The 15,376-nt window shown below is 33.3% G+C and overlaps 2 protein-coding genes across 3 annotated transcripts; both read right to left on the minus strand.

Annotated features, from left to right (window-relative positions):
- Positions 1–981: 981 nt before the first annotated feature.
- Positions 982–3,835, minus strand: LOC111386275 (40S ribosomal protein S20-2). Its single transcript, XM_023010738.1, has 4 exons — positions 3,712–3,835; positions 3,443–3,572; positions 2,803–2,916; positions 982–1,362 (listed from the first exon to the last, which is right to left on the minus strand). The coding sequence occupies exons 2-4, from the start codon at positions 3,552–3,554 to the stop codon at positions 1,220–1,222; spliced, it is 369 nt and encodes a 122-aa protein (XP_022866506.1). The 5' UTR covers positions 3,555–3,572; positions 3,712–3,835; the 3' UTR covers positions 982–1,219.
- Positions 3,836–4,554: 719 nt separating this feature from the next.
- On the minus strand, positions 4,555–11,516 carry LOC111386281 (chloride conductance regulatory protein ICln). Of its 2 annotated transcripts, none has more exons than XM_023010744.1 (7): positions 11,256–11,516; positions 11,041–11,164; positions 7,093–7,207; positions 6,925–6,984; positions 6,777–6,830; positions 6,588–6,685; positions 4,555–4,817 (listed from the first exon to the last, which is right to left on the minus strand). In XM_023010744.1, the coding sequence occupies exons 1-7, from the start codon at positions 11,420–11,422 to the stop codon at positions 4,746–4,748; spliced, it is 690 nt and encodes a 229-aa protein (XP_022866512.1). In that variant the 5' UTR covers positions 11,423–11,516; the 3' UTR covers positions 4,555–4,745. The 2 variants fall into 2 exon arrangements, with proteins under 2 accessions (XP_022866512.1, XP_022866511.1); XM_023010743.1 differs by having other exon boundaries at positions 6,588–6,688.
- Between the last annotated feature and the right edge of the window lie 3,860 nt (positions 11,517–15,376).

The raw sequence follows: 15,376 nt of genomic DNA on the forward strand, positions 1-15,376 counted from the left end.
AACGTAATTACTGACAATTGTCCATATTTTGAGGCCTAAATAAGTGTGAAAAACTTACCAGTGGTTGTGGCGGTGCACTAGTTTGTGGGTGGGATGCCTGGGGGGGGGGGGATTCCATCATTTGGTTGATCATAAATTGGTTAATTTGTAATCAATAAATAATATATGATTAATAATTTGAGATTGTGACAAATAAGTTAGATATATTGTGGCCAATAAATAAGTGTTTATGTGATAGTGAAATCACTATTATATTCATCGTATTTTAAAGTTTTAATTATGCATTTACAAATACTTCGGTAACAAGATCAAAAATTAGGTTATCTAAAATGTATTTCACAAATTAAGTGTGACTTCAAATGTGTTAATTTTAATCGAGAAGGGCTAGACGCACTAAACCGCCAGCTTGTTACGATATATTTAAATTTTTTATGACACGCTACATTTCGTAACACTGTGTTAAATTAAATTTAAATCATGTTACTGTATGTGTAATTTTGTAGTATGTATTATTGTTTTAATAGTATGTGCAATTTTTTAAAATTATAACTTATTAACCCGTGTAACATCACCATCACAACCACTACCGACATTTTTCACCCTTACTCACCGCACGAATAACACTATCCACGTACAAATCCAAAATATGTAATTGAAAGCCTAACGCCACCATCGATCCACACCACCCAATCGGACTTGCACCACCTTCCACCACCAATACCACCAACAAAAACCACCAAAATAAAACTACAAAAACCTCCCAACANGACAAACTTATGCGCACGTCAACTAATTCGATGGGACCCTAAACTTTATAGCTAAATACTCACCTCAGTGGCCTGAGAGAACTCGAATTGGTGACCATGAAATATAAAAATAAACCATTGTATTTTGAAGTGCTTTGTACAATTATTTTCTTAGATCTTGTTTATGTCCAACGTATTAAATATCATTAATATTTTCCCAGCAAAGAGACAGTAATTGAAAACAATAAATCTAATAAAACATTAATCATTTTGATATTAAAGAGTGCTACATTTCAAATATCCGAGCATTTGAAACATTATATGATTAATTGTTCTAGCGAGCAAATAACAAAGCTCCCTTTCACCTCCAAAACTGAATAGCAAAACTACTACCATAACCTTGTTACAATCCCCAGAGATGGTTGAAATTCAAGTTACCCTATCAAATACATCTGTGACAAGCGGAGGCAAGACTAAGAATCGGCAATGGTAACCTCTACCTCAACACCAGGTTCAATAGTGATCGAGGTTATCTGCTTAACCACATCTGGGGAGCTGAACAGGTCAATCACACGCTTGTGTACACGGAGCTCAAACCTATCCCACGTATTGGTACCTGTGGATCAAATTCATTAAAAAAAATTCAAATCAAGATAACAAAAGCCAATAGCACCATGAACATGGAGTTTCTCAATTTAATTCAATGGTAATCCAAAGAAACACAGGTACACAAAATCATTTTTCTAATGCTCCGTCTGAGCCTAATCTTACATCAAGAATCTAGACTTCAAAACTACAATTCGCCACTCAATCTTAACAAACAATGGACTTCTAGGAAAAGCAACAGATAATCAAGATAATCACTGCAAGTCTGCAAGTTCCGATGGAAAAAATGAGTGGTGGTTAACAAAGACCCTAGAGTCATATCTAATCAAAAGACAACCAATTTAAAAAATGAAAAGAATTTTGGAAAACTATTGTGACTCAACTGTTTCTGAGTAATCAAAAGATATCTGCTCTCTAAAACAGAAAGTTACTGTAGATTTGTGCAGGCCATAATATCAAAGCCTTGAAGGGCTAAAAGCTCTGTTTTGTAAAGATCCGAATTCTTCCCATTTGGGGGTTGCAAGGAAAATGAGCATTTGCAAAGAAAAAATATTTAATCTTTATTCCAAAATTTCCCTCGCTCAAAAATTACAACTAGTGCACTAAAATACTCTCTCCCGATTCCAATCATTAGAACCTGCAAGCCAACCCAATATCCTGTACACCACTCTGCTTCCACCTGCTAATCCACTCCTCATGAAACACTGCTTCCAAAGCTAGTGTTTCCTTCCACAAACAACCCAGTTCCAAATCACTTTCTCTGCAACCACTAAGACATCTCTTCAGACCTAACTCACTATAAATCTCATGTAGTGTTAAACAAACCATAAGGGGACTTACACATCACCACATGCTAAACATTCAAATTGGCATTACGTTGAAGTAATTTAATTTTTGTGCTGACATGAAACAATGGTTCGTCGTTGGATTTTTACTTGCAAAATTTTATGTTTTCATAGGTCTTTTCTTCAAACTATTTTTAATTTCTTCACAGAAAGTTCACTCAATTTATTAGAGATGGTGGAATTGATAGTTGATTTGGAAGTGAGTGGTGTACTTGTTCGCTGCAAGCCATGAGCTTAAATTTCACAGAGATGGCAGTTGTGGGAAACCAGTGATATTGTGGATGCCCCGATGTTATACACAAGATGAATGAAAAAATCAAACACAGTACCCATCTTTTACTCTTATAAAAAATTTGTTCAGAACCACTAAATGGCCGAAAATATAGGAATTGGAGTGAAAATGCAGTTACAAGGCATAAGAAATAGCAAGAACCTACACCAAATAACCGATAAACCTAGCTATACTACATCCAATAAAGAACAACATAAGAAACCACAGCTTCAAAAATCTACTCACTCCAGCATCATTTTGCCAAGCAACATACCATATATAAGGATTACATGTCAAGGGAAGTATATTCTTATATTCGTGCTGGAAGTATTACCTTCACCACAAGGTGACTTCCGAGTAGTGATGTGGAGAACCTTAGTTGGCATTCTCACTGGTCCCTTGACCCTGAGCCTCTTATCTTTAGCACCGCGAACCAAATCAGCACACACTGTTAAGAAAACGAGTCAACAAAGCTTCAAATTAGACAATTATTTCGATTGATTTTATCATAAACTATATAATAACTGCACCTAAAACGTCACAAATCTGTTGTATTGAAATCATTTCCCCAATTATAGGATTTCATCTAATGTGGGCAACAATTACTAGCCATCGAATTGGAATACAAAACCCAGAATAATGGACCAAACACGTAGCTATTATAAGGCTGAATGATTTTTGCAATTGATTCAGTTTTATGAGCAACATACTGTACTACAAATTGGTAAGCCATAAAAAAGTTTCAAGAAATATCTCTCATCCAAACTAAATATGCTAATAATGATACGTATATCACGTAGCAACATAGGAAATCACACACACTAAATCTGAGCCACAAAAAGAAAAACTAAATAGTTATCTCAACACGAAGGTACGACAAACAAAGCATAATCAGCAAGAGTAATGTCTCAACAAATAGTACTTTTAAAATGGCATGATCAAATCGCAACCTTATATAGACCGTGCTGCAATACCTTTCTCGAGGTTCTTTACATTCTTCGAGGAGAGAGTGATACGGATCTTATGAATTTGCTCCTGGGGCTCCTCCAACCCAGGCTTAGTTGGCTTCATCGCTGCGTACGCCATTCTTTCCTTTGATTTCTTCTATAAACACACAAAAAATAATTTGAAGTTTCTGAAAAACCGGAAAAAAAAAAAAAAAAAAAGGTAGCCACCTAAATTCAAAAATCATCTTAATTTATGCGGTATTGAAATGTCAAAATAGGGCGGCAAGAGAGTTTACCGACGGTGAATATGGGCAGAGCAGAGAGCAGCAGTGAAGAGATTTGGCGCTACGATTTCCTTTCGGTGGATGTTTCGTTGAGTTTATAAGCGTTTTAGGGTTTTTCTATTTCTTGTTTGTTTTTCCATTGGGCTTTGGTTTGGAAATAGTTGAGAGATGGGCCAATCCAGTAGTGTACTCTTCTTGGGCTTCATTTTATGGAAGATATACACAAATAGCACTGAGATGAGATGATTTATTGTAATTAAATCATATTCTTAATAAATTTTGATAAAAATTAATAAAATATATTAATAAATATACAATTGAAAATTAATTTGAGAAAAAATAAATTTTAAAAATGAGGACCTAATAGAAGATTAATATTTTGAAATAAAACGACAAAACTTCCCATGTTACAATTTTTTTTTTCCCCATGTTGATCGATCAATTTTAGTCATATTCTCGTTTTAATTTAACAATTGATTACCCAACTTACATTTTAGCAACATAATTTATATCAAATGAATAATCAAACTAAAATAAAAATACCAATTGAGTTATAACATCAAATCAAAATAAATTAAACAAACTAACTAATAAGCTTAAAATTGAGATCCCATGTGTTAGCTTTCTCATCTCTAGACCCTAATATATCGATATGTATTTCATAATTGCATATTAAAATATTTCATTTTCTCAAAGATGCTTATATTTTGGTAGAGTTAAAGAAATTTAAAGGCTTAAAATTTTTGTCGGTTCCCATTTATTGACAACATGTCAACATAGAAAATTAAAAGAGAAATTACAATAGGGGTCCCCAACATTTGGGTTGTGTAGCATTTGAGTATTCAGCCAAGATAGAACTCATAGAATCCTCTCTCATCAACTTGCATAAGGAAATCACCATTAATAGGCAGAAAAGGCACAATTAGTAGCAGCATCTAAGTGAAGCATCACAAATCTAAGACTCCATTTTAATATACAGTCTCATTCTTACTAATATAATAAGACGGTAAGATATATGAAGGGCTAAGTGATAAGAAAATTGCAGCTCAGTGGTAGCCATTTTTATCATCACTCTCCATTTCTTCAGCATCCTCAAACCGTTGATCGTTAATTTGAAGCTGCAAGAGACGTGAAAACATCAATTCCAATATAGCAAGCAATAAAAAACCCATTTAGATTTTCCATTCAAGCAACAAAATAACAACCAAGGGTACAGCTACTTTCTGGCAGAGGAAATTTTGGAAGGGGAAAATAAATTATAGGAACAAACATGGAGGGGGACATTAAAATCAGTCAACATAGACAATTCAAACGGCCATATCCAGTGTCCTACTTAACCTGTTAAGATGGAGTTCATTGTCTTCGCACAAACTTAATTGATGAACAAATAATCTAGTAAAAAATTTCCTTATGGCCAGTAACTTCCCGAGATTGTGGTGCACCACCAATCCAATTGTTGTGATGCAAGATAAATAGTATGATGCATTAATATTCCACCCTACTAATAAGGAAATTCCAATACATGTCCCTCTTCAAATTTGCTTAGCTTCAGTTCTGATTTCTCAAAATTTATCCTGGTTATCAATTTGGAGTTTCTAATTATCAAATGTGACAAGTTTATACCTACAATGTAATCCTATCAATACGTTTATGTGCGTGTGTGAGAGTTTTGCTTTTATGCAATATTTTGTGTTTTGTAGGAGATAATTACCAAGATAATAGGGGAAGATGAAGAACTTGTTTATGAGAGAAAAGGACATTTTCAGCTCAAGAGAAGGATTTGATAAAGAAGAGGAGGAATTGAGATTTGAGAGATCACATATGAGAGCCAGAGAAAATTCAATAGAAGAGACTCGGTACTTCAGAAGGAAAATAAGGAAGAAAGTAGGGGATAATTTAACTGAAGAAGGAAGGAAAGATTGTGATTCTGCTGCAGCTAACAGTTTTAGAGGATAATCTATTAGAGATCATTGTGCTAATAGACTTGGCAGTGGCACAGGCTCCGAAATAAGGTTTGTATTTTGCCATTAATGGTGGTATGATGATGCAGTTTCACGTGGAGGGGTCTACCAGTTGAAGGGGCGGTGATGAGGTGGATAAATGTGCTACTGTGCTCGTGGTGTGTAGTGACAGAAGTGAGATTGAGATATCTGTGCATGAATGCTGCCAGTGGTGGCATGGGTCACTGTATGACAAAGAAAACGGGGAGTGTGTGAGGTGCAACTTTAGGGAAAAAGCCAAAATAAAACAGAAAGAAGAAAGAAGATACGGACAAGAGAATGGGGGATTGTGAAGAAAAGACAGACACAATCTACCCAAATTTTTTAGTACCTGTGCCTTAATTTCTTGACTGAACTAGAAAAACTCTTTATTCTCTAACACTGCAATCCATCATTAAATTGGTACCATATTATATATTGCTCATGCCTATTAATTGGAGGAATTTCTTAAATTACACTCCTAAATTGCAAAAAGTGAAAATTGCCCTTTTGATTTTAATTGTCTAAAAGACCTTGCTTATGAGTAAAATGTCTTAGACATCCTAATCATAAATGGCAGTTTCAAACTAACCAAAATGGTCAAAATCTACTACCGCTAATTACGTTCCACCACTGCTTATGTTTATATGTATATTTAAAGCATAAAAAACACATCGTGTGATTAAAATGGAAGAAGCAACAAGCATAACCATTTATGCCCTCGAGTCCAAACAGTAACTCATGCAATTATGCAGCTCTACCTTTTAAACGTGCAGCACAAGGACCTAAAGCCAGTTCAATCTACCCCCACAGTCAATAGTATGAAAATGACAAACCAAGAAGCAACATTACCAGATCACATTTAAAACCACAGTTATTAAAACCTCCAGGCACCAAATCTACACATACCTGAAGCACTGAACGAGCTAAGTCATGATTCCCGTTAGCACCAATTGAATGGGTTTGATTTTGAGAGACAATCAAGTCAGAATCCTCTTCATCTGCAGCTGCTAATAACAAAGAAAAAGAAAGAGAAGAAGGGTGAAAAAATTATGAAATTTATAGAAGCAACAAGAACAGAGCAGGTCAGATTGATACCCCCATCTTCAAACTGATCAGCACTAAAAATCCAGTTGTGTTCTACTTCTTCTTCTGTTGCAAATATAAATGTAACAAATTGTACAATAAAAACTTTATGATAAATGCCATTCTACTTGAGCATAAGGTCCAAGAGATCATCAATCACCTTCAATAGGCCCAGGATTCAGTTCAGCACATTCACAAAATACCGCAAACAGTGTATCTACTGTTAAATAAGTTGAAAAGGAATTTAGTTTTCAGCAGTAAAAAATAAAAATATATCCAAAAAGATGATATAGTGGATAGATGATGCATATATAAGCGAGAACAATACACTGATTAGGATCCGACGGCACAAGTCTCATCTCATTGATCTTTGATAAGTCTAGTGTATCATTGCACTCAGAATCTGAGCCCTCTGATTCTTCATCCTCAGCTCCGGTATCAATCTTCAAAGAAGGAAAATAAAAAATGGAATATCAGATTAAGTACATTGGACAATGCATATTCTATATGCGTGCACTAACACAAAAATGACAACAAGACAAAATAGTGAGCTGAGGGAAGGAGACATGACACTGTTCTCAGTGTAACATCCCAATTTTTTCTACTAGTCATTAGATTTAAGATTAGGACTTAAATGTACTATTATTAAAGTTTAATGATCTTATTAGTTATTGTCCTAATTATATGACCTTATTAATTACTAGCCAATAGTTTGAGGACCTAAGTCGAGAGTTAATTTGGAAGTTAGACGAAATAATGTGTAAAATATATGTAAATATGCCAATTAGTCATGATAAAATATGATTTATTTGACTACATGCATTATTCACACATTTTAAGTCAATATAATTGATTTGACCACATAAATAAATGTAATTGATTTAACCACATGCATTATTTACATCACATTTCAAGCATGTCAATTGATTTGACCACATGGTTAAAGGTAGGACTGGACATGGTTCAATCTGGTTCGAACCGACCCGAAAATTTCGGGTATTTAGTAAGTGGAACCGTTGGGTCCAAATTTAATTACGGAACATTTCGGGTTCGGTTCCATTCGGTTCCGTGTTATAATTAAATTTTTTAATATATACAAAGTTACGTTAATTTAATTAATGATAGTTCAATATTAGTTCTTACAAAATAACGTGGTTCAATCTTATATGTTTCACGTCTCTCTTTGCTGAATTCTTCATAAATTTGATTATTAAAATCACAGAAAGAGAAAGATAGCAAGCTCAAAATAATTAAGAGAGATGTTGTAGAACTTTAATTCGATTTTCTCCGGTAGAAACGACACTGCTGTAGAATAACAGATTTGGATAAAATTGAGGTCAATTTGATTAAATTGATTTTGAACTGAAAATTAGAAATAGGAAAATCATATTTTGTGATTTGAACTAAATTAACTAGTTAACAAATTTATTTAGAAAAAATAAAATAATTTTACTTATTAAAAAATTAAAATAAATTAATAAAAAAAATTACGGAGATTCGGTTCTTTGGGTCTTGGCCTAGAATCGAGAACCGAACCATACCCGTCGGTTCTTGATTCAAATACCCGTTCGAGTATTTAACTTGAGAAGAACTGTCGGATTCGGTTCAGGAGTTTTGTCCAACCCTAATTAAAGGTATTGATTTGACAACTTTCAAATAATGCACCATTTATGCAGTGATCATGCTTAGCATCTAGTCATTTCCTTTCACTTTTCAACATATGATCCAAAAATTTACACTATAAATAGGAAATAAACCCAACACTAGGTTACCCTCACCAACTATTTACGCTCTCCCTCCCTCTCTATCTCTATTTCTATCACTTTATCTCTTCGCCTTTACTCTCTCTTATCCTTTCATATTAAATATGGTCGTATATTTACAAAATCACATAACACCATACGCAACTCAAGAATCTCTCTCAAAGAATCACTTCTTCTATCATTTTGAAATATCCAATGAAAATGTAAGTGTGCTATTACGTTATTATGTAAGTAATCCTATATATGTTATTTCATGGCATCGTCAATTTATTGTCCGTATTATGTATAAGGTTTGTAAGGATGGATTGAAGTATAGTAGCACTACGCACGAAAAATTTGGTACCATCCAAGTTAAGTCCAATTTTCGTATCTCCTGATACAAGATGAAATTTTCCATGAAATGTATATACATGAACAATTTACTCACACACACTTATTGAGATTTTATCTAACATTATGTCTTTTTTCCCCTTTTCAGAAAATTGATGGCTCAAGGCAGACAACGCAGAGATGAAGGCCATCGTTGGATATTTAAAATAATTTTTATGAAGTTATGTCAACTTTTATTTGATTTATGTTGAATTCATTTTAAGATTTTCTTATGTCAAACGTATTTTCTTTAACATACGCTTATTATGAATAATGTTGAAGCGTAATTATATTTATAAAAATCCTATCGATTCATTTCAACCCTTTCATTTAAGTTTAATTTAAATTTTAGTGATACTCGAATCATTAAGGATTGATGTTGTCTCACTCAGCCTCATACGTTACGTGCTGAACAGGATATTCAAATTCAAGATCTAAGGCCATGTTTGATTGGCATGGAATTCCAAGGAAAATGGAATTGAAATTCCATCTTTCCAATTTTTTGTTGTTTAATTGGCAAAATTTTCCCTAGAATTCATTTTCCACCTTTCTTGCCACATAAGCCAATTTCCACCCTTTCCTAGAATTGGAATTCTAATTTCCGACTACTGTAGGCTTTTTTTTTTCCTTCCATCTCCAATACTAGTAAAATCTATCTTTTTAATTGACAATTTTCATGTAATACAAAGTCAAGCGAACACAAAAAAACACTTATTTCAACGAGTTCCACGTGGAAAATTATACCAATCAAACACAATAATTTACAATTTCCATGAAAACAATTTTTAGGCAATTCAATTACATGAAATTCGTTTTCTTTCCACCCAAATTCATCAAACTTTATCAAAATTTATTAAGAAATCTAATTTTTATCAAAAACCAAACACGGGCTAAATATTCACTACACATGGCTGCTCCATAAAATTAGTCTTCAGATATGATGACCAACAAATTATCATTCGTCCCTTGGTCAATTTAACGGGACAAAACCTTTCTCCAAAACCAAAAATAATCCCATCTGACATAAAATGATATTAATAGACAATCATGTATCAGAGTAGCCTGCGTCAAATATTTTATCGCTTTATCGCAAGCTAAGAAGTTATAATCATCCCCACCTTGGCCATTAAAACATGGAATGCTTCAATAGAGGCCAAGGAAAAGATAATTTGACACAGAATATGCAAAATACATAAAAATCAACATTAAGTGTAACTAATTCCCATACATCGTGCTAGTGGTTAAGATTGAAGGTTTGTGGTATAGACAAGAAGAAATTCAGAGGACAAGCTTGAGTTTGGCTTGCCGAATTGGAATAACATAAATTTAAACTTATATTTACTTTTGCTATCTATGGTCCTGATTCCATGAAACTATATGGGAGGCAATGTTGTATTTGAGTTTAGTCGCACTTACTACTGAATTAATGAATTTGGAATTTATGTGTTAATCTATCTTTTCCTTGCTTGGCATTTGTTGACAAATGTCTTACCTTAAAAGTTGCATGGATGCACAACAGGGGCAATGCATGGACACACGTACATATATTTTTCAAAAAAGTGGGACATGAACATGTTGATTTAAATTCTCTAGAATTTTAAATACATAATTATATCTGTATATTTATCATTTTCAATATTGGACATGGAAAATGGCACGTTGGGCACTTGCTTGAGGGTGTCCAGTGTCGGTAATTTAAAAAATATATAAAAAAATGGTACAAGGGAACCTGAATTGTTGGATGCATGTCCTTGAGCGTCCAGATCTAACACGACACTCGTCGAACAAGAACATACAACCCTAGGACGAGAGTATGTGTATCATAGTTTAGTTTACTGTGAACGACTAGAAAAGTTACAGGCTGTGTTTTTCAAACAACTATCTTATTCTTGGCATTTGCTGATAATTTTTGTTCCCCATGAGTGCCTCGCAGGGTTACAATCTCTGTGTTTCGCTTTTAGACTTGAAAACATATTGCAAGTGCTGATTTTAAACATACACCCTTGAGAACATTGCCCCCTGCCCCCAATTAGATAGAAATCCAAACTCTTAAAAACCAACTGAAATTAAAACCCTCAACCTCAAACAAAAAAAGAAGATCAATGCACCACCAGCTTGAAGCAAGGGTCGAAATTTTTCTTCACCTGAGTATAAATGCAAGGAGAAGAGTAGGCATCGGGGTCCCTCGACACTGCGTGAAGTGACACCGACAAGAAATCTACTGCGTAGCCTTTCGCCCTGTCCGTGTCGCTCAACCATACCACTTGCCTTCAATAAGAAAGAAAACACATTAATTACAAATCAATTAAGAAAATAAACCCATATTAAGGGGAAGGACAAAGATGCTATAATTATGTACTTGGTGGAGATGTAGAGAGTGCCGGGGGATTCAGGTGGGCGGTTGCCGAGGACGATGGAGACACCGGGCTGGACGTGCACGAATTCCTCACCGTCATCGGCGTCGAGAATAGGTTGTCCGGCGCCCTCGCTGGTTCTCTCCGTCGCTAGTCTTAATCCGGTGGCCATTTTCTCTCCGATGGAAATGTGAGCTTGGGGTAGAGATTTTGGATTTACTATCGTAGGGTTTATGTGGTTATTGACAAAGTTATGCCGGGTCCAATTGAATTGATAGATTCTGTAAATCCTATTTATACTTCATAATTTTCTTTTGGGGGCATTTTCAATAATGTCTAATTTCATAGGTGTCAATTAAAAAATGTCTACTTTTTAAATTTAGCACTAAATTATTTATCATGTCCTTAATGAAAAAAAAAAAAGAAGCAATTTATTTATTTTTTCAATTTGTTGCGAATTTCGAGAAGTAGCTTCCATCAGAAGTTACATTAAAATGATGTTATCGACAGTTCAAATGTCATTCTCGATATTTGAATCCCGTTTATATTTTAGAAGTACGCAATGTCAAATCAGAATATTAAATGTTATAGACATTTCAAACGTTATTCTCTATATTTTAAATATCTAGAATGTCATTTCATTCCAAACATGACATTTTTCTACATATGAAATATAATTCTCGACGTTTCTGTATCAGTGAAAAAATAGCATTAATTGTGATTCGAGCACTTTTGTAATAAAATATGACAGGTTGTGTATCAAAAATTTATTGGCCAATAAATTTTTTACAAAAATGTTCATTTCTTGTCTTTGTGTGAAATTATAAATTGTTCACAGGGGCATTTTGGTATAAAATGTTTCAAAATGGACATGTGAAAATGGATATTTCAAATAATTTCTTCTTTTCTTTTAGGGTTTGTTTGAGCCACATTATTTTAAAAAAAAAAATACATTTTTCAATAGTGATATGACATGATTTCAACCACACATTCTTCAACAAAATAATATTACATGCAAATATAAAAATTTTCCTTATTTTTTAACCACACATTTCTCATTGATTTGACATGAATAATATATATTTTTTTTCTAGAATGTGGTTCAAACATGAGCTAATTTATTGCACCCCGTGGATATGAGACTCAAATCATATTGGTAATTACTAATTATGCATATCTTTGGCGGCGACTAAAATTATATTTTCATTAATTTTACAAAATATATGATAAAAAAATTGTGATTTTTATGAAATATTTTGTTAAAATTATTTGTTGCTTTAAATTAGATTAGAAGCCTCGTTTGTCATCCTTTAACAAAATAAATTGTTTGCTACAGTAACATTTTTCATTATACATTCACACAATAAAATATTCTACACACAAATCAATAATTTTTTTTTTAATTTCAACCACACATTCTCCAAAATTAACATTCGAAAATCTATATTTTCTACCAAAATGAGAGACAAACAAGCTCATAAATTTTAATTTCTATCGAATAGGGTCAATAATCATTATTTGAACTTGAAAAAAGTCTTGTGGTAAATTTCATCTGCGGTCACTAAACTTCTCGATTAAAAAAATTTAATTGGATCACACCATTTTTAGTGTCTCGAGTGGGTCAACGAACTTCAACTTAATTTTAACTAAGCATCTTTAATTTTTAGTTTCAAATTTTACCCTCACCTTTTGTCTCCCAAACGGAGATAGGTCACATTATAAGAATGGTAACTTTAAAGATTCAGTTATTAAAAGTTTAATCTAGAAATTGTCATAATTTAATTTAATATTTTTGTTTTCCAGGCCACACGCATCTATTATGTGAAAAATCAATTACGGTAAATGATTGATGACATAATATGTAGGAGTGGTGAAATTTGAAATTAACTTGAAATTCAATAACCCAATCGAAACATATTAAAATATATTACATTAAACTAATTGAAATTAAGTTGAGAGTTTAAAGATGGCAATTCGAATTGTTAAAACCGAAAATCATTGTTAATCGAACCGAATGTGATCAAAAAAATCGAACCGATGGCAAAATAAAGTAAATATGGTATTTAATTTTAATACTCCGGTTCTAGGAAAAATGGTATGGCAATTCGAACTGTCAAAACTGAAAATCATTGTTAATCGAACAAAATGTGACCAAAAAAATCAAATCGATGGCACAATAGAATAAATATAGCATTTAATTTTAATGCTCCGGTTCGATGCAAAATGGTATGGTATTTGCGCCGTCACCCTGTCCCGTTCCGAACCGATTACCAATTAAAAAAATTTAATTGGGCAATTGAATTCTCCATTATTCTTTTTATGATTCTATCCAACCCAAAATTCTAGCCAATTACCGATCCACTAAGTCCAACTAATTTAATCCAATAACCCTACACCCTACTACACAAATATTAAACATATATGAAAATTGTTCGTTAAATTCGAATTTTGCCTTTGGGATTTAGGATATTGTTTGCTAAATTAACTTAATATCGTGTTTTTGTTTTCATTGACTTTTTTTTTCATAATTTTTTTTCCCAATTTAATGGCTGAACCTATAAAAAATAACTTATTTTCGTGATTATTAACTGCACGAACCGAGCTGAACCAAACCAATTTATGTAATTATATTGCGATTATGGTATGACAAAAAATTGATGGTTTTGATCGAACTGAATTGTTGCCATCCCTATGAGAGTTCAATAACTGTAAATGGAATATACTTTATCTTGGATATCCATACCACAAATTTCTTGTTCTTTTTTATTTTTCCTTTTATGTGCTTACAGTGAAGGTTTGTTCTCACACTTATATCTCAACATTTTAATCCCATTCTTATTTCCAACATTTTATAAATTAGCACATATTATCCTTGATAATGGTTAACGTTTAAAAAACGTGTGGCTAAAGTAAAAAGCCTTAGGCCTTGGTTGGTTTGTCGTTTTCGGTTCATTTTCCATTTTTCGTTTTCGAAAACGTGGAAAACGCGTTTGATCCGTCGTTTTTGAAAACGCATGTTCGAAAACGAGTTAAAATTTATAACTGAAAATGCAAAACGATTTTTTATCGTTTTTAGCGTTTTCAATTATAAATGTCGAAAATGTTCAAAACGCGGAAAACGGACAATTTTTGGAGAATACTAAAAATCGTTTTGAAAATGAAAATGCAAACCAACCACTATTTTATTTACTCATACTTTTAAATAAACAATAAATAACGTATACAAAAATTTAACAAATTATTTGCTCCTCATCTCAAAGCACACTTATTTGAGCAAATCATTATCATAAAAATTCTCTCTTTCAGTCAAAATCACTGCAAAAGAGGAGATAAATTGGCGCGAGATGGTTATGAACGCTTCTGTCTTTTCCTTTATAACGCCTTCAACACTATAACCAATTATCGTGCCAATTGAGCCCCCATACCGATTATCCAGCCTTTTCTAGTTGGTTTGGTTCAACATGTGGGCTTATGTCGATACAAAAATAGTAGACGTACATGGGCATTACTTATGGTACAGATAAAAAAAATTGGGCTCTTAATTGGGCTAATGACAAACACTAGAAATGGGATTCTGTAATATCAAGTTTAATTCAAATATGAGACTTAGATGACTTGACATCCACATTACCCGGATTATAAGCAATTACACATGAATCTCTTTACAGTATAAATTAGAGCTCCACGTCTCAGAGGAAAGCTTGATGATGCGTTGGATTGTGCTCTTAAGCCTAAAAAATAAGGGGTGGGCGAGAAGATAGAATATAACCTTATCACCTTGGGCAAGAAGATAGATGAGCCTAAGACCTTTCAAGTGAATTCGCCTAGGAGGAAGAGATCATGGCATGACATTTTACTTAGCAGTGGCAGCCAAAGAGGTGTAACAGGATTTTCTTGCAAATACATGCTCTTCATCGGGAAATCAACGCCAAGAAATTCAAGAAAGCTCGATAATTTTTGAGTTACCTATGATAGTGAGAAGAAGATGAACATTTCAAAGTTAAAAACTGAGGCATCTTCCATTATTTTGTTGTCCGATAATTTAAGGCACAAAATACAGCAGCTTGATCCTTCAAACTGGAATTTACCGGCAGTGATACGACATCAAATTTTCATGCTAAAGCAT

Source organism: Olea europaea, unplaced genomic scaffold (genome assembly GCF_002742605.1).
Source record: "Olea europaea var. sylvestris unplaced genomic scaffold, O_europaea_v1 scaffold349, whole genome shotgun sequence".
NCBI lineage: Eukaryota > Viridiplantae > Streptophyta > Magnoliopsida > Lamiales > Oleaceae > Olea > Olea europaea.